This window comes from Oncorhynchus nerka, linkage group LG28, assembly GCF_034236695.1.
Source record: "Oncorhynchus nerka isolate Pitt River linkage group LG28, Oner_Uvic_2.0, whole genome shotgun sequence".
Taxonomy (NCBI): domain Eukaryota; kingdom Metazoa; phylum Chordata; class Actinopteri; order Salmoniformes; family Salmonidae; genus Oncorhynchus; species Oncorhynchus nerka.
The window spans coordinates 13,479,702-13,499,652 of NC_088423.1; the positions used below are offsets into that span (position 1 = coordinate 13,479,702).

The 19,951-nt window shown below is 40.3% G+C and overlaps 1 protein-coding gene across 1 annotated transcript; it reads left to right on the forward strand.

Annotated features, from left to right (window-relative positions):
• The first annotated feature begins 13,082 nt into the window (after nt 1-13,082).
• Nucleotides 13,083-19,131, forward strand: tmem130 (transmembrane protein 130). Its single transcript, XM_029639914.2, has 8 exons — nt 13,083-13,247; nt 13,349-13,437; nt 13,532-13,700; nt 13,992-14,137; nt 14,284-14,365; nt 14,528-14,730; nt 15,972-16,084; nt 16,646-19,131. The coding sequence occupies exons 1-8, from the start codon at nt 13,240-13,242 to the stop codon at nt 16,814-16,816; spliced, it is 981 nt and encodes a 326-aa protein (XP_029495774.2). The 5' UTR covers nt 13,083-13,239; the 3' UTR covers nt 16,817-19,131.
• The last annotated feature ends 820 nt before the right edge of the window (nt 19,132-19,951 follow it).

The window sequence follows — 19,951 nt, forward strand, 5'->3', positions numbered from 1 at the left end:
TAGATCATCAACTCGGAATTGACAATAGGGGTTGGGCGCACACTCTCCCGGGGCGGTTCTTGTTATTGCATTCGGATTAATTTAAATCACAATAGGCTTACTTTAAAATCAATTCACCAATTTGGCCATCGACATCAGTCTCATGTAAACACCTTCTGTGCCTAATTATGTTGTGGTTAATTAATGGTTGTTGTAGGGAAAGGGGATAACTAGTCAGTTGAACAAGTGAATGCCTTCAACTGAAATTTGTCTTCCGCATTTAACCCAACCCCTCTGAATCAGAGAGGTGCGGAGGGCTGCCTTAATCGAGATCTACGTCTTCGGCGCCCGGGGAACAGTGAGAACAAGTGTCTTGCTCAGGGGCAGAACGATAGATTTTTACATGGTCAGCTCGGGAATTCGATCCAGGCAACCTTTCGGAGAGAAGACAACGTTGTTTTATATGGAATAGACTGATGCTGTTTTCCATGTAGGCCTGGGCTTTTACACATCGGTTTCAATTATTTGAATTCTATTTCTGTGAACTCAATGCGCAAATAGCTTAGTTTCTCTGGAGATAAAATAAATCAGATCAGCCCGAACTCTGCAATGGTGGAGTTGTAGTTTCCAACAGGCCAAAATTCTACTTAGTTTAGTGCAGAAACCGTGGTAATTAACTACTATGACCCCAATCCATTGCGCGCCTTTCTGTGTGTTTAATTTAGGCAAGCAAATGTTAGTTAGGTTAGTGTCGGGCAGACACCGGAGAGAAGAGTCAGAAGATGCAAGATCAAGAGGGATAGATAACTGTTACTTTGCGAGGTATCTACCTGAAAATACATGATCTAAGTGATTTATAGTTGGTATTCAGCAGTCATATTTACTTTGAATAACTTCTAAAATAGTGATTTTGTCAGACATCATAGGCAGTAGCTCTGTAGAGATGAGATGATGACTTGAAATAAAATAATAAAGTCATAAAATAAAACAAATTTAATCTACACAACAACTGAAATATGTTATTAAAGTAAAGTAATGTGAATAAGTGATGGTTAATAACTGATAAGCAATAATGGGCAGTCACTAACACCATGGTAATTGTTGTATTCTGTCTTGTTGCAGCATTCAACCCCGCATAATGCATAGCGCATGTCATGTTTACATTTTTTTTTCGAAACTGAAAACCGTGATTATTTTTAAATTATCGAAACGAATCCGAACAGACCTCAAAACGCACTAATCTCTCAGCACTAAATCAAATTGTATTGGTTAGCAGATTTTATTGCCAGTGTAGCGAAATGATTGTGCTTATAGTTCTGACAGTGCAGCAATATCTAACAAGTCATCTAACAATTCAACAACAACTACCTAAACACACAAATCTAAATAAATGGATGGAATAAGAATATGTACATATAAATATAATGATGGGTCAATGACCGACCTGCATATACAAGATTCAATAGATGGTATAAAATATACAGTATATACATGGGATGAGTAGTGCAAGATATGTAAACATCATTATAAAAGTGACTAGTGATCCGTTGTTAGAGTGGCCAATGATTTCAGGTCTGTATGTAGGCAGCAGCCTCTGTGTTAGTGATGGCTGGATGTTTAACAGTCTGATGGCCTTGAGATAGAAGCTATTTTTCAGTCTCTTGATCCCAGCTTTGATGCACCTGTACTGAACTCACCTTCTGGATGATAGCGGGGTGAACAGGCAGTGGCTCAGGTGGTAGATGTCCTTGATGATCTTTTTGGGCTTCCTGTGACATCAGGTGCTGTGGGTGTCCTGGAGGGCAGGTAGTTTGCTCATGGTGATGTGTTGTGCAGACCGCACCACCCTCTGGAGACCCATTCAGTTGTGGGCAGTGCAGTTTCCATACCAGGCGGTGATACAGCCTGACAGGATGCTCTCGATTGTGCATCTGTAGTTCATATTAGGTCCTATACTTAATTTAAATTTGTATTTAACTAGGAAAGTCAGTTACAAACAAATTCTTATTTACAATGACAGCCTACCCCGGTCAAGCCTGGACGACACTGGCTCCACCCTATGGGACTCCCAATCACATCCGGATGTGATATAGACTGGATTCAAACCAGGGACTGTAGTGACACCTCTTGCATTGAGATGCCGTGTCTTAGACCACTGCGCCACTCGGGAGCCCCTATACACTTGACAATGGGCATCAAATGTAGTCTTACTCACTATAATCTGAAAATGAACCATAACTCTGAAAAACATGTACTAATTTTATCTCTAGAGTGACGTAGATGTTCACAGAAGCGATGAATGTCGTAGTTCACAGGGGACCAGTCCTGTTTCTCTGTGTTTGGCTCCATCTTGTGGCCATATTCAATACTTGAGCTCATAAGTGAGATGCAAGCGTCATAACTAGCTGACGTCAAACAAGGGTCTTGCTAATCAATATGATTATATACTGCACTAGATAGAACATGGCTGACTTCATAAGCTTGAATTTTTATATCATATAGGCCAGTCCTATGTACAGTACTAAGGTGTACAGTAAAAGCTTCAAGTTCCTCTGTGTACACATCTTAAAGGACCTATCATGGTCCAAACATACAAACACAGTCATGAAGAGGGCATGACAAAGCCTCTTCCCCCCCAGGAGGCTGAAAAGATTTGGCATGGGTCCTCAGCTCCTCAAAACGTTCTACATCACCCCATGGTATGGCAACTGCTCAGCATCCAACCACAAGGCCCACAGAGGGTAGTGCGTACGGCCCAGTTCATCACTGGGGCCAAGTTCCCTGCCATCCAGGACCTCTATACCCAGGGTTGGGTAGGTTACTTTCTAAATGTAATCAATTACAGTTACTAGTTACCTGTCCAAAATTGTAATCAGTAACGTAACTTTTGGATTGCCCAAACTCAGTATGGTAATAGATAACTTTCCCTTAAGCGGCATTAGATGAAGACAAAAATGTATGTTACCAATTGAACCACATCTATTACAGGATAAATCAATGTTAAAGTTTACATAGCTGGCCATATATGGATGTTACATTTTACTTTATGGGTTGGTTATGTAGGCTTCTTCTAACCGATCGCTTTCTACTACATATAATAATATGATTCAATTATATCTTTACATTAAAAACCAAAGTCTATCAGAATTCCAGCCATTCCAATAAATGTTATACCCCTTGATCTAAAAGAATAGGACTTGGAAATATGGAAGGATAGATTAGGCAAATTGTTTTACCTGAGTATAACCCAAAACTAAGGACTTATTAGCCAGCCCTACTCTGTTGTTTATGATTTTGTTGTCATGGAGGACTGATTGGGCTCATTGATTGGAGTTGAAAAATAAATGCTGCGCTTGTGCTTTGAGCTCTACTGAAAAGTACTATTTACATGTGAAAATGAATGCAATATGCTGTATTTGCTATAGGCTTATTGTTTAACTTTTTTTTCGTGACACTTTGATATCTTGATAATATGCAGCTGTTTAAAGGGCAAATCAAATCAAATTGTTTTTGTCACATGCGCCGAATACAACATTCGCCTTACTTACAAGCCCTAAACCAACAATTCAGTTTTAATAAAAAATATAGAAATATAACAAATAATTAAGGAGCAACAATAAAATAACAGTAGCAAGACTATGTACAGGGGGTTCCAGTACCGAGTCAATGTGCTGGTTTGTCGAGGTAATTGAGGTAATATGTACATGTAAGTAGAGGTAAAGTGGCTATGCATAGATAATAAACAGAGAGTAGTAGCAGCGTGGGGGAGGGGTGGGGACAATGCAAATAGTCCGGGTAGCCACTTGATCAACTATTCAAGAGTCTTATGGCTTGGGGATAGATGCTGTTAAGAAGCCTTTTTCACCTAGACTTGGTGCTCCGGTTCCGCTTGCTGTGCGGTAGCAGAGAGAACAGTCTATAACTAGGGTGGCTGGAGACCTTGGTAATTTTTTGGGCCTTCCTCTGACACTGCCTGGTATAGAGGTCCTGGATGGCAGGAAGCTTGGCCCCAGTGATGTACTGGGCCTAACGCACTACCCTCTGTAGTGCCTGGCGGTTGGAGGCCGAGCAGTTGCCATACCAGGCGGTGATGCAACCAGTGCTCTCGATGGTGCAGCTGTAGAACGTTTTGAGTATCTGAGGACCCATGCCAAATCTTTTCAGTCTCCTGAGGGGGAATAGGCTTTGTCATGCCTTCTTCACGACTGACTTGGTGTGTTTGGGTCATGATAGTATGTTGGTGATGTGGACACCAAAGAACTTGAAACTCTCAACCTGCTCCACTACAGCCCCATCAATGAGAATGGGGGCGTGCCTGGTCCTCATTTTTCTGTAGTCCACAATCATCTCCCTAGTCTTGATCACGTTGAGGGTGAGATTGTTATCCTGGCACCACACTGCCAGGTCTCTGACCTCCTCCCTAAAGGCTGTCTCATCATTGTCAGTGATCAGGCCTACCACTGTTGTGTCGTCAGCAAACTTAATGATGGTGTTGGAGTCGTGCTTGGCCATGCAGTCAAGGGTGAATAGGGAGTACAGGAGGGGACTGAGCACACACCCCTTAGGGGCCTGTCATGCCAAATAGTGTCTCCCTATACGTCACAATGGGATTCGATAAACTATTAGCGTTTGTTGCTATATCAACAGTGTGGTGACCTAATGATTCGAATTTTGGATATCATTGCAGCCTAAATTAAGTTCTTTTCATCATTGCTATTCAAACAAGGCTGATTTTTGAAACAGTTTAGCTGTTTTAACAAGTTTGGTTTAGCTAATAAAATGAAAACATTAATTCTAACTACTTTGTGGTACCTTGTTAACATTACAGCATGACATCCATGTCTTAAGTGTTTTGCTATGTTTCGGAAATGGCAAAGAAAACGTGTAATTTGCTTGACACATTAATTAAAGTGACTTAACTTACAGATCACAAAGTCAGTTAATTTCCACTCCATTTATATGCAAATCCCTTTGATTGGTACACTGGCTTGTCTGGCTGTCATGTTTTTATGTTACCTGCCCTTCCCTTGTCTACACTGACATAACATCATTTCAGTAGTCCTCTATTATGTTTCATGTTGTTCTATCTCACACGGCTCATTGGTACACCCTTGTGGTCCTAGGATACAACAATGAATAATGTGGAACAAATAAATACCACCAAAAGACACCTTACAATTTACAATAATAAACATCCTATGAAACAGCTGTGAAAACCAACCTGGCAATATTTAAGATTTTAATACATAAACATTTTGGTATAGTGTCATCAATTTATTTCCACAGATTATTATTTTGGTGCACTCACATGGCAATCAGACTTAAATACTTAATTCTGGTATGTGGAATAAAGAGGTAGGCGCTGTGTGGTTGGGAGGTTCTGCCTGTCACTTGTTCTCAACAGGCAGTCTCGGGAAGGGGGACTTGAAGAGGGAGACTGCAAAGTTCAGGCACTGCTGCGCTCTTTGTTCTGAGTGTTTGCAGTGCTAGTGTTTTTAGTTCATCTGTGTATCTCACATATTATATGACCAGTATGATATGGCTAGCAAACTTTATTAGCAGATAATGACATGACAATAACAGTAGCTTTAAATTATATAATGACACGGAGGAGGGGATGGGATGAGTGGGCAGATTGTTGGGCAATCAGAAGTCACTAGATGAAGAACTTCGTCTGGAGAGAGAGGAGAGAAAGAGTTAAAGGATGAAGACGACCTCAACCTTTAATGAAGGCCCTCAACCCCCTACTCTATCTTTGTAGTGTTTGACCTGATGGGGCTTGGATAGGTGTAGCAATATGGTGATGACTCAACCCTCAACAGGTTATTAAGGTTATTTACAATAACATACAATATACAACAAGATGCAATGTGGTAACATACCTACCGTCTTGAGGTGGGGAGCCGGGCAAGCAGTGAAAACGGGTTAGGAAATCATCAGACAAAACAGATGACGGACTATGGACAGACAAATTCACGCACATTGACGACATGAGACAAACCGATGCATGAAAATGCTTGCAACATCTCCAGCCCCGGGCCACCTCCTTATCTTCTCTCACATATTTCCGATAGAAGCAGTGGATGCTGACCTCTGTTGTGTAGAGTGGAACTGAGAGGCCTGGACCCAGGGGGGACTGAAATCGGGATGGAATTGGGACTGGGAAATGGCGCCAGGTAACCAGCCTGAAAACAATATGTTTTCTCATGGATTTCTGATCGTATCGTGCCATGGAGGGTTCCTCATCTCTGCAGAGAGCAATAGCAAACAGCCCACAATCTGTGCCCCCTTTCTACTTCTGGACTGCTGGCCCTCCACAGTCAAAGAGGTCCCTGGAAAAGATGAGAGGTGAGTTGTGAGAGAAACTCTGGGGTGGTATCATGACCACTAGAGTCATACACCTTAACAGTACCTACCTGGCAGCGGAGGTAACTTACCGTGAACCAGTGGTTAGCCTTGAGACTGACTATCTGGATAAACCCCTGGGCCAGTGTTGGTACTGTTGACAGCATGGCGATGCCGCCCATACTTCTGGATGCTGCACCTGCAAAAGTGCTTGAGCTTGAGCATGATCAATTGTAAAATTGTCTAACCAGGTGTGTGACGGAAGAATGACCCCGCGAAGGTCCTCCATCCGGCCACAGAGAGCAGCTGGCCTTACCTGCGCCTGTTGGACACTAGTGATGAGAACCTCACTAGTGTCTTCTAGTCCAGTGACTGGCCTTACCTGACCCTGTTCCTCCAGTCTGACGCAAGCCACCTTTGAGAACATTTTATGGATTAGTGCAATGTTATGAAGGCGAGATATGTACTTTTCAATAGTTTTTTAAGTACTGTATATCCTACCTCAAACTGGTCCCCTTCCGACTCAAGAGCACAGAGAATCAGACTGATCCTGGCTCTGGTGGATGGGATACCTCCTGGGTGGTTTGGACAGTTGACGGTCCTAAAGTCATTAGGAGAGGTAAATTGAAGAGGTAAATTTTTATGAGCTCAGCATAACTAGCATTTCTTGCTTTCTCAAATGTCAACCAAAGCTTAACATACTTTGACTCATGGGCTTCACCGAAGTGTAGGGCGTCAGGGCTTTCAGTGGTCAACCGTCCAACCGCTCCAACTGGAGAAGATTGTCGGCTTCCACCGAGGTAACCTTTATGAAGACATAAAGAGAAAAATGTCAGTGTTAGGAAAACTAAAACTAGCTTCAGGTTATTTTATGTGCAAATTCAAATAGTTATTATCTGAGATGTTTTATATTTACCTTAACGGATGATGACCCCAGCTATAATAATTATTTACACAGATTAATTTGATTGATCAGAGTTTACTTATAGCTAGATACCTCAATGTGACAGACATATAACTAAATGTATAGCTAGTGACATGTAGATGACCAACTAACGTCAGCTAGATGAAAAATTGTTGTTAAATGGTTGCACATAAATCCTTCCAGTTATCTAACAGTAACAGTAATAGAAATGAATTTGGGCTGTGAGGTATACGTATTTTATAATATACCGGTATTGATGCAGGGACAGGTTTGGGTTTTTACTTGACCTTCTATACCGGTATTTGAATGTTTGGTTTGTTAAATGTTATAAGCCATGGGTACTGTCAATTTTAATGGTTTACTTCACTACTTGAGTCATCTCCGCATTCTCACCGTGCCACTTTCCACACAGACCCAGCCACGCCCCCTGTTACTCAAGGAGAGCATTTGATGTTCCTCAACCGCTAGACATTTGCGTTCAGTCTGCATGGTCAATGCATCACATGCAACAATGTTGACGACAACAATGCTGTTTTCACTTTGCTTCTTAATATGAATCAACTAGTGTTCTATAAATTATACTATTAGTTTGTGTTTCTTACATCAGCTAAAAGCTAGTTTGTCTTTTCTTAGCGAGTTGCCCTAAATCTTGTGAGACGCTAATTGTTAACCACTAATAGACAGCTAATAAACGTACTGAGTAAGAGCAAACATAGCTAGCTAACACAGCCTGATAATACCAGTGATGGTGTAGACCTAAATCATTATGTTGTTTGTCCGACAGTATCTTCTAAAACAAAGGATTATGCAAATCAAGAATATGTTAGCTACATGAAGTAGCTAAGAGAAAACATGCAATGTAGCCAACTCTCATAGGGTCCCCTAGGAAACACGTATCAACACGTTAGTACCTTCCCTGTCACAATAACACCTCCCTGGCATTTTAATTTGTTGTCATCTCAAACAACACTGTATTCAAAGTGCCCACTATTATATTCTAACTATATAATTAGAATAGTCATTCTATTTCCAAGATTCCAACAGTTTTGCTATAATTCGCAAGTCAAATTGCATTTGCAACATTTGGTTAAAAATAAGTCCTAGATTATTTGCCCATATCATGCAGCCCTACGTGGCTGTGTGGAAATTATCTCAATTGAGCAGTGATGTAAAGTACTTCAGTAAAAATACTTTCAAGTACTACTTAAGTCGCTTCTTTTGGTATCTGTACTTTTTTTTTTTTTGACAACTTTTACCTCACTACAGTCCTAAAAAGAATACTGTACTTTTTACTCCATACATTTTCCTTGACACCTAAAAGTACTCGTTACATTTTGAGTGCTTAGCAGGACAGGAAAAAGGTCCAATTCACGCACTTGTCAAGAGAACATTCCTGGTCATCTACTGCCTGAGGATCAGTGTGGCAGATGTGTTGTTACCTACCCTTACCACCTGATTACGGCCTGTCAGAAAGTTCAGGATTTAGTTGCAGAAGGAGGTGTTTAATCCCCGGGTTTAGTTTAGTGATAAGCTTTGATGGCACTGTGGTGTTGAACGCTGAGATGTAGTCAATGAATAGCATTCTCATGTATTTGTTCCTTTTGTCCAGGTGGGAAAAGGCATTGTGGAGTGCAATAGAGGTTGCATCATCTGTGGATCTGTTGTGGCCGTATGCAAATTGTAGTGGGTCTAGAGTTTCTGGGATAATGGTGTTGATACGAGCCTTTAAAAGCACTTCACGGCTACAGATGTGAGTGCTACGGGTCGGTAGTCATTTAGGCAGGTTACCTTGGTGTTTTTGGGCACAGGGACTATGGTGGTCTGCTTGAAACATGTTGGTATTACAGACTCGGTCAGGGACAGGTTGAAAATGTCAGTGAAGACACTTGCCAGTTGGTCAGCGCATGCTCGGAGTACACGTCCTGGTAATCCATCTGGCTCCTGTGGCCTTGTGAATGTTGACCTGTTTAAAGGTCTTACATTGGCTATGGAGAGCGTGATCACACAGTTGTCCGGAACAGCTGATACTCTCATGCATGCTTCAGTGTTGCCTGCCCCGAAGCAAGCATATAAGTTATTTAGCCTGTCTGGTAGGCTTGTGTCACTGGGCAGCTCGCGGCTGTGATTCACAATAACAAAACGGTTGTCCCGCCTCTGTTTTGGTAAAAAGCTGAGGGATGGGCCTGGAGAAATGTATCCACTCTCAGATTAATAGACAGAGCTATGGATGCAAGGACTGACCAAAATGATTGTTTTAAACATGTTATGAGGTTATACAGTGTTTGTTTACATTTTCAATGTTTACAAACACCGGAGAAATCAAGCTTATATATTTTGGGACCTCATGGAGTGTGACAGTTGAAGTAAGTTTATGAGGCATTTCTATTTTTCAAGAATCAGTGGATATATATGTATATATACACACACTACTGTTCAAAAGTTTGGGGTCATTCAGAAATGTCCTTGTTTTTGAAAGAAAAGCCTTTTTTTGTCCATTAAAATAACATCAAATTGATCAGAAATACAGTGTAGACATTTTAATGCTATACATGTCTATTGTAGCTGGAAATGATTTTTTATGGAATATCTATGTACATTATCTGTCACTCCCTGACCTTAGAGAACCTTTTTATGTCTCTATTTGGTTTGGTCAGGGTGTGATTTGGGTGGGCATTCTATGTTCTGTTTTCTAGGTTTATTTATTTTTTTATTCTAGGTGTATTTCTATGTTTTGGCCGGGTATGGTTCTCAATCAGGGACAGCTGTCTATCGTTGTCTCTGATTGGGAATCATACTTAGGCAGCATTTGAACAAATAACAGAAAATGTACGCTCACCACCCTGCACCTTGGTCTCATTCTGACGACGGCCGTGACATTATCAGCAACCATCACTCCTGTGTTCCAATGACATGTTGTGTTAGCTAATCAAAGATGATAATATTAAAGGCTAATTGAGTATTAGAAAATCCTTTTGCAATTATGTTAGCACAGCTGAAAACTATTCTGATTAAAGAAGCAATAAATCTGGCCTTCTTTAGACAAGTTGAGTATCTGGAGCATCAGCATTTGTGCACTCGATTACAGGCTCAAAATGGTCAGAAACAAAGAACTTTCTTCTGATACTTGTCAGTCTATTCTTGTTCTGAGAAATGTTGGCTATTCCATGTGAGAAATTTCCAAGAAACTGAAGATCTCGTAAAACGTACATACAAGAGCACCAAGTCTCTGACCAAAAGGCACCTGAACAACTTCTACCCCCAAGCCATAAAACTGCTGAACGATTAATCAAACGACAACCCAGACAATTTACATTGAACCCCTTTATCATTTATTTATTTATCTTAATTTAAAGTTAAGTTAATAAACAGCCAAGTTAATAAACAGATCACTGACCATTTAGAATCCCACCGTACCTTCTCCGCTGTGCAATCCGGTTTCCGAGCTGGTCACGGGTGCACCTCAGCCATTCTCAAGGTACTAAACGATATCATAACCGCCATCGATAAAAGACAGTACTGTGCAGCCGTCTTCATCGTCCTGGCCAAGGCTTTCGACTCTGTCAGTCACTGTATTCTTATCGGCAGACTCAACAGCCTTGGTTTCTCAAATGACTGCTTTGCCAGGTTCATCAACTACTTCTCAGAGTTCAGTGTGTCAAATTGGAGGGCCTGCTGTCCGGACCTCTGGCAGTCTCTATGGGGGTACCACAGGGTCCAATTCCCGGGCAGACTCTTTTTTTCTGTATATATCAACGATGTCGCTCTTGCTGCGGGTGATTCACTGATCCACCTCTACGCAGACGACACCATTTTGTATACATCTGGCCCTTCTTTGGACACTGTGTTAACAAACCTCATAACGAGCTTCAATGCCATACAACAGTCCTTCCATGGCCTCCAACTGCTCTTAAAAGCTAGTAAAACTAAATGCATGTTTTTCAACCGTTCGCTGCCCGCACCCGCCGCCCGACTAGCATCACTACTCTGGACGGTTCTGACTTAGAATATGTGTAAACCTACAAATACCTAGGTGTCTGGCTAGACTGTAAAATCTCCTTCCAGACTCATATGAAACATCTCCAATCCCAAATGAAGTCTCGAATCGTCTTCCTATTTCGCAACAAATCCTCCTTCTCTCACGCCGCCAAACATACCCTCGTAAGACTGACTATCCTACCGATCCTCGACTTCGGCGATGTCATTTACAAAATAGCCTCCAACATTCTACTCAGCAAACTGTATGCAGTCTATCACAGTGCCATCCATTTTGTTGCCAAGGCCCCATATACCACCCACCACTGCAACCTGTATTCTCTAGTCGGCTGGCCCTTGCTACATATTCGTCGCCAGACCCACTGGCTCCAGGTCATCTATAAGTCTTTGCTAGGTAAAGCTCCGCCATATCTCAGCTCACTGGTCACGATAATAACACCCAACCGTAGCACACGCTCCAGCAGGTATATCTCACTGGTCATTCCCAAAGCCAACACCTCCTTTGGCAGCTTTTCCTTTCAGTTCTCTGCTGCCAATGACTGGAGCGAATTGCAAAAATCGCTGAAGATGGAGATTTATATTTCCCTCACTAACTTTAAACATCAGCTATCTGAGCAGCTAACCGGTCGCTACAGCTGTACACAGCCCATCTGAAAGTAGCCCATCCAATCTACCTACCTCATCCCCATATTGTTTTTATTTACTTTTCTGCTCTTTTGCACACCAGTATTTCTACTTCTACATCATCTGCACATCTATCACTCCAGTGTTAATTTGCTAAATTGTAATTACTTCGCTACTATGGCCTATTTATTGCCTTACCTCCTCACGCCATTTGCACACACTGTATATAGAATTTCTTTTTTTCTATTGTGTTATTGACTGTATGTTTGTTTATTCCATATGTAACTCTGTGTTGTTGTTTGTGTCACACTGCTTTGCTTTATCTTGGCAAGGTCACAGTTGTAAATGAGAACTTGTTCTCAACTAGCCTACCTAGTTAAATAAAAAATATAAAAAATAAATGGTTTTGCACTGACTCTATGCACACTCACTAGACTCTACCCACACTCACACACATACTACACTGACACTCCAACACACACACTTTACATAGCTGCTGCTACTCTGTTTATCATTTATCCTGATTGCCTAGTCAATTTTACCTCTGCCCACATGTATTACCTCAATTATCTCAACTACTTGTACCCTTGTACATTGACTCGATACAGCTACTCCTTGTATATAGCTTTGTTATTCTTTTTTATTGTGTTACTATTTCCTTTTTATTCAGCAAATATTTGTCTTACTTTTTAACTCTGCACTGTTGGAAATGGGCTCACGAGTAAGCATTTCACTGTAAAGCCTACACATGTTCTATTCTGCGCATGTGACCCATAAAATGTGATTTGCTCGGTAAATAGGAGGAACAAATAGCCATTCCTAAGACGTCAATGAGGACTGTCAAGTGTCCTACCTCCCGAGTGGCGCAATAGTCTAAAGCACCGCATCTCAGTGCTTGAGGCGTTACTACAGACCCGCTGGTTCGAATCCAGAGTGTATCATCGTCGGTGATTGGGAGTCTCATAGGGTGGCGCACAATTGGCCCAGGGTCGTAATTGTATATAAGAATGTGTTCTTAATTGACTTTCAGAGTTAAATATAGGTATAAAATGTTTTTTTTAAATACCTCCACTCTCAACAGCGACTTCCAACACGTTAACGTTTGAGCCATTTAACAGACGCTTTTATCCAGAGCGAAGTACAATAGTGAGACAACAGCTTTTTGTAATCTGACACATATGGCTAAAAGGCATGGACATGATTTCAAGCTATTACGTATATCTGGGAAACATAAAGGGCATGAACAATTTGCTGGCACCGGCTGACGAGGCATCTACTATCGGTTGGCCATCTGAAGACAGTCCCCATTTCTCAATTTCTTAGTCCTGAAGTATCCTACACCATTTTTCTCTTCTGTGAGCGGACAAGCGCAAATGTATCGGTAAATATGATGTGTTGTATGTGTAATATTTGGGCAAAAAAGCTGAATTTCATTACAGTAAATGTAACTTAATTTTGTGAACTTCTGGTTTATGATTTCAGAAATATAATTGGGTTGGTCGTCATGTCACTTCCACTGATTCTGAGCCCCCAAGTTTTGGGGCTTGCGGCAGAGGGTTTGAGCAATCTTCGTAGGTTTACTTTTACGCATAACATTGTTTTAATACAATACGTTTTTTAAACTAAATGTATAGTAAACTCATGTTGTTTACATTTTTTATTCAGGAAATATTGCAGGCAAGCTCAGCTTCATTCAGAGGGAAGGAAATGTGACTTATCTGCGGGACAAGGAGCTGGCCACGGAAGTTCCAACCGAGACAAAGTTTGAACTGTTCGATCCAAGGAACACTTTACGCACTGCCAGATTCAACTATACCTGGGACTTCGGCAACGGGTAGGCCTATGTGGACTTGCCTGTTTATCATCGAATGTATGTTTTGTAGTTTAGGCTATATATTTAAATATTATGTGGTTGTTTAATTTGTTATTTATTTATTCGATGTTGTGTGATGCTGTTTTTTACTGTAAGGATTACTGTTGTTTCTGTTGTCTTGTCAGTGTTGAATGTATTCCATCAGGGACCACGTTAGAAACAAGTGGAAATGCTTTAACCTGTTATCCCTGGGTTGTCCTCAATGAATAATTTTGCTCAATAAATCATCAATCAATATTCTGGTTTTGTAAGAGAGGTGCTGAAGGGATCGGAGCCGTCTGTGCACTATAACTACTCATCCCCTGGAAACTACACTCTGCGGCTGAGAGTTGGGGCCCAAGTGAACAAAACTTCTACTCCACTAACTGGGGTATACACCATGGACGTTACAGTTCTGGGTAGGTAGACAGAATACACATCATTGTTGTTCATAATTATCTGGTTTGAAATAGTAGAGCTTTTAAATATCACATTAGGTTTACCATACAGTAAGTGACACCACAACATCAATGTAGGTGTATTGCACATCTCTGCTATTTTCCAGACGCCATCAGAAATATTGAATTGAGTCCTTTGAGTTTCCAGGTTTCCAGAAACTACAGTCTGGTTGTTCATGTGGATGGAAGGTGGGTACAATTTCTCAGTAGGCCACACAATTAACACACACAACATACTAAACATGTATAACACATCAAAGAATCAGCTCATTTATTCTCTCTCTCCTCTCTCTGTTTCCTAGTCTTCCAATGTGGGTGTGTTGTATTTATTCTCATCATCTCTCTCTCTAGTCCTCCCATGTGGGTCTGTTGGAGGTTTCTACAGAACTGTGAATCAGCAACCCCTACAGGCTGTCACCTGACCATGCTGTATGAGAACACCATGACACTAAACCACACCTTCACAGCTTTAGGAGTCCACTGTCTGGACATCAGCGCCCGCAACGACATCAGCAAACTGCAGACCTCCTACAACATCTTTGTGAGGAGAGATCGTAAGTCTGGTGTTATCATGTGGTCTGTGGAGATTTGGTCCACATTAGTCACACAAGGCAGAAGCTACAGGATAGTACAGTACAGTTCACACTTTGTCCTCTCACTTTTTTTGGGAAGGGCCAAACAATTGTCAAAGACTCCACCCAAGTCATACTGTAGACTTTTCTTTCTGCTACCACGGCAAGCAATACCCGAGCGCCAAGTCTAGGACCAAAAGGCAGCTCCTACCCCCAAGCCATAAGACTGCTGAACAATTAATCAAATGGCCACCCGGGACTATTTACATTGACACGCCCCCCCCCCCCCCCCTTCCTTTTTTTTTTACACTGCTGCTACTCGCTGTTTATTATCTATGTATAGTCACTTTACCCCTACCAGGTTAACTTGAGTAACCTGTACACATTGACTCGCTACCGGTACCCCCTGTATATGGCCTCGTTATTGTTATTTTTATTGTGTTAATTGTTATTTTTATTTGACTATTTGTATTTTATTTAGTAAATATTATTTTAACTGTTTATTGAACTGTATTGTTGGTTAAGGGCTTGTAAGTAATCATTTCACAGTAAGGTCTGCGACCTGTTGTATCCGGAGCATGTGACAAATACAATTGGATTTGAATACAGTATAAATGGTTTGATATGGTACAAATGATCCATCTATTAGTACAGTGTCCCTCAGCAGTTCTGGTGGCACAAGAGGTTTTGATGAGATTTTATCTCTTTAGATTTCATGGTTCTTCCTGTAATCTTCAGCTGAACCGAGTGATAGTGTGTTCAGAGAAATGAAAAGACGTCAGTGGGACAGTGGGCAGGGTTGAGGAATGCAGCTAAGGAGTTCTGGAGGAGAGCAATTTAACAGCAGGACCCACACCCCATACTGCATTTGTCTCCTGTGGTGAATTGATTTGTGCTGGATGGTATCGTTACAGAGGAGTTTCAGGAAGCTTGTGACCTCATTTTAATGCATAACAAATAGATAGTTTGAAACCAGAAGACTAAAAGAATGATGATGGTTTGTGTAAATAGGAACATGACTCAATGGTGCACAAAGTTAAGACAAGAGGAGACATGCTAATAATCATGTATGCATATACTCTGGAGTATGACAGTTACTAATTGGGAGTTAATTGTAAAAAGAAAATCAATTCTGCTTGCAGAACGTCTGACCAGTATTCAAGCTTGTCTAACTGCATCACGTAATACTGTAGAAAAACAATTCTCTCTTTGTCTTCTTATAGCCCCGATTAACCTGCTCTTCACCCTGACATGTACTGGGATCATCTTGGTAATACTCGCCTTCATCACTGTTATAGCCTGTCGCACTAAGAATGGACACAACAACAAACCACAGGTAGGAGACTGACAGAGGGACTTGTTGAATGTTAGGCCCTGTTTCAGTACTTATCCCAAAGAAAGGAAGCTATTTTACAATATGTCCACATGAGGGTGATATATACCAAACAAATTGACTAACGATCAACTCCAAAAATTGTTCGTAGCAGTAAAAAGCGCTGTCAAGCAGTGTTGTAGTACTTGAGTACAGGACTCAGTTTTGGTTCAGACTCGACTCACAATTCTCATGACTCGTGACATGACTCAGACTCCACCAGCAGCAATGATAGATAACTGTATTATCTAATCAGCCTTACAAACGTGAAACATTGTAATGAAATGTAGCTTAGCAAATGGTTGGACTGCAGCTTTTAGCACTACCAAAAGACTCAGACTTGGATTCAGACTCGGGCTCGAGGTTTACTGAACTCTACATCACTGCTGTCAAGTGATGGGGGTTTGCACAGTGTATTTGTTCTTGTTAAATATGAAACTACTAATAAATATTCAGACAATGTAGCCCTACAAACTCCAAAAAACACTTGTGTGTCAGTGTAAATATGTATTTTTTATTTGACAGATGTCTAAGTCCAGTAACGCCACTTACTCCAGTATGAACATGGAACTGCAGCCACAACAGGACATCCCTGATATCAGTAGTGATCTCTATGTGTCCAGGCCAAAGAACGAAGAGGTCCAACCCCTTCTACAGCACGGGACCAGATCTGTCGCCAAATCCTACCGCAACTAGTCTTCATTTACACACGTTGATTTGAGCTTTGTGTTGGACTGATTCAAGCCAAATGTTAATAGTTTGCTAACAATGTATAGTTTGAGATGAATATATGGCACCAGTAACATTGAACTATACATTGTCAGTGATGTAATACCGATGTAGATTACATTCCCCTGTCTGTGTGGATGTTATACTTACACTATTTTGCCTCTGATGATCTCATCCGCAGACCCAGCCAAAAGCCTGACCTCGAAAACTAAATATCCATCCAAGGGGTTTTAGAGGATTGGATCCTCTATGATAATAGATGACAGCTGCCAGTAACCCTGTAGGGAAGTGTCCTAATGTGTATTATTACCCAGTGATTTATATATATACGCTAGATGACTGATCAGTGGTGCTGTGTTGAATCCACCATGCCTCCATTTTGGCACTCCCCCACCATTGTATAAACATTTTGGGAACCTATAGAAATGCATTTATTCATGTCTATATTCATTCTTGCCACATTTATTCTATTACAGACACCTTATCGCATACATTTAAATTACATTTCATTACTAATGTTACTATCCCCACTAAAACAAAAAAATACTTAAATACATGTAATTTTGTCCCTGAAACATTTATTTGAAATACTGTAGAGTTCCATTCATTCCTATGGAGGACTGCTCCTACTGGGGAGTGCCAAAATGCAGACCGATGGCTTCAAAGCCTCTCAATGGCAAATAGATAGCATAAGCAATCCAGTTTTATATATACATTGCTGGTATTACCTAACCATATTGTCTGTCACCACAGATGATCCATTATATTGACCAGATACTCCATTGGCCACTAAGAATAAAAAATAATGTCTTCAAAAATGTAAGGCAGATGGGAGGAAAAGAGATCGGGTAAGACCATTCTAGCCAATGAGAGAGCAGATACACGTGTGATAACAGGCAGAACCAATGAGAGAGCAGATACACGTGTGATAACAGGCAGAACCAATGAGAGAGCAGATACATGTGTGATAACAGGCAGAACTCTGATATAAGGGGCTTTTTATGTCACATCCTACTAATATCAGTACAGTCATAACAACCTAAGCATTACAAAACCCATATTAGATCAAATAAGCCACACATTGAAAATTAGCCATTACATTTTTGGTAATCACACTCTTTGACCTCCATACAAAAAACCTGGTTTGGTGAGAGGAAAACAACAACAACAAAACGCCACCTGCTGGAGAAGACAGATTTTGGGCCGAGTTATTCCTCTCCTGTCACCAAACCCACCTTTCAGTCAGGGCAACAGAGATGAATTCATGACTAATGACAATGACCTTGATTGACAGATGGCTTTAGCTTACATATTTATTTTGCAGAAATTTACATCTTTAGAACATTTTAATTTGATTTACAAAATGTTTTTATGGAATGCCAAGAAAGTCAATAATGAAAGTAAAAATAAATCAAGCGCCATTGTCAGTAAGAAGTCTTATATTTACAATGTTATTCACAGGTTATTGTCCCCCAAAATGTATGTATTTGTTGGGTAATCGACATCTGTCGCCATTATTTCTACATATTTATCTTGCTGTTCACGACTGTAACCTACTTGCTGCTCACGACTGTACCAAATGTATTATGTATCTGAATGGTATCTTACAATACAATCTAACTTGAGTTGTAGGCCTACTTCATGTTACGTACCCACAATCATTAAATAATATGAATTGTTCTCTTTTATGTATTTTTCTATTTGATATATATTTTTTCTATTTTTTTATACCACTTTATGGTATAATGTAACCCAATTGAACAATGCAGACACGATAGAATATTAGTCAAAGTGAATGTTCGCAGTGGTGTAAAGTATTTATGTAAAAAATACTTTAAAGTACTACCTAAGTTGTTTTTTGGAGAATCTGTACTGTATTTTTGACAGCTTTTACTTCACTACTTCACAGGGGTGGCAGGGTAGCCTAGTGGTTAGAATGTTGGACTAGTAACCGGAAGGTTGCAAGGTACAAAAGCTGTCGTTCTGCCCCTGAACAGTGATGGCCTGTTCCTATGTGATCTTAAATGACTTGCCTAGTTAGATAAAGGTTAAAAATAAACTACAATGTACCTTTTACTCAGTACATTTTCTCTGACACCCAAAAGTACTCGTTACATTTGGAATACTCTGCAGGACAGGAATATTGTGCAATTCATGTACTTAGGGTACTAGGGGGTAACTAGCCCCCCCTAAGAACAATGTAGCTTTTTTTGTGTCAGCAATTATACGTTTGGATGAAAATTGGATTGTGGATGAATATCATGCTTAGGCAAATAAACTATCAAGGGAAATAAATGGCTATAGTTTACACTTTTTAAGTTACCCCCCAGTTATTTCATGAAATGTTGTTTTTAGAAAAGTGGAGAATTTTTAAAAAGTAACTCCCCCTGGTAGAATATTATGGCATAGGGTTTCACACAATTATGTTCAAATCCATTTAATCAGTTTCATTTAGAAATTCTTTAGTAAGTAATACTTAAAAGCTAAGTCTAGTAGTCTTATTTTAATTATTTAAATAAAATATTGAGGGAAATGGTGTTGCACATGTCACCATTAATAGGGGCATTATGAGGAGATTTGATCTAAAGTCCCTCTTTTTAACTCACCTGCACATTCATTTTCTTTGTTCTTTCTTTGTTGTTCCTTTTCCATAAAATCCATTATGTACAATTGCACTAAATATGAATTTGAATCCCAGCAGTCTTTGAAATTACATTCAGGAGCAAAAGGTTTTCAATAGTTGTTTTCAATTCATAAAATAAATAATTCATTGGAATATAATATTGGAATGGATAATAAATAATATCAAATAACATTGGAAATAACATTTAATAAAAATATCGTAACTCAGTGTAACATTGGTGGCAACTCTCTTATGCTCTGCTATTGCACAATTCTAATTTGTACCTGTAGGTCACAAATAAATCTATCCCCAGTAAAATTGGAGTGCAACTCATGAGCCCACCTTTTGCACTGCTCACACCTAATCCAGTCCCCACCTGTGACTGAAAACAGGGGGAGAGATGCCAATTGAAAAGCTCTCTCTTAAAAACTTAGATCGCTATATAGCTATATGACATAAAATGCTGTGTAAAATAGCTA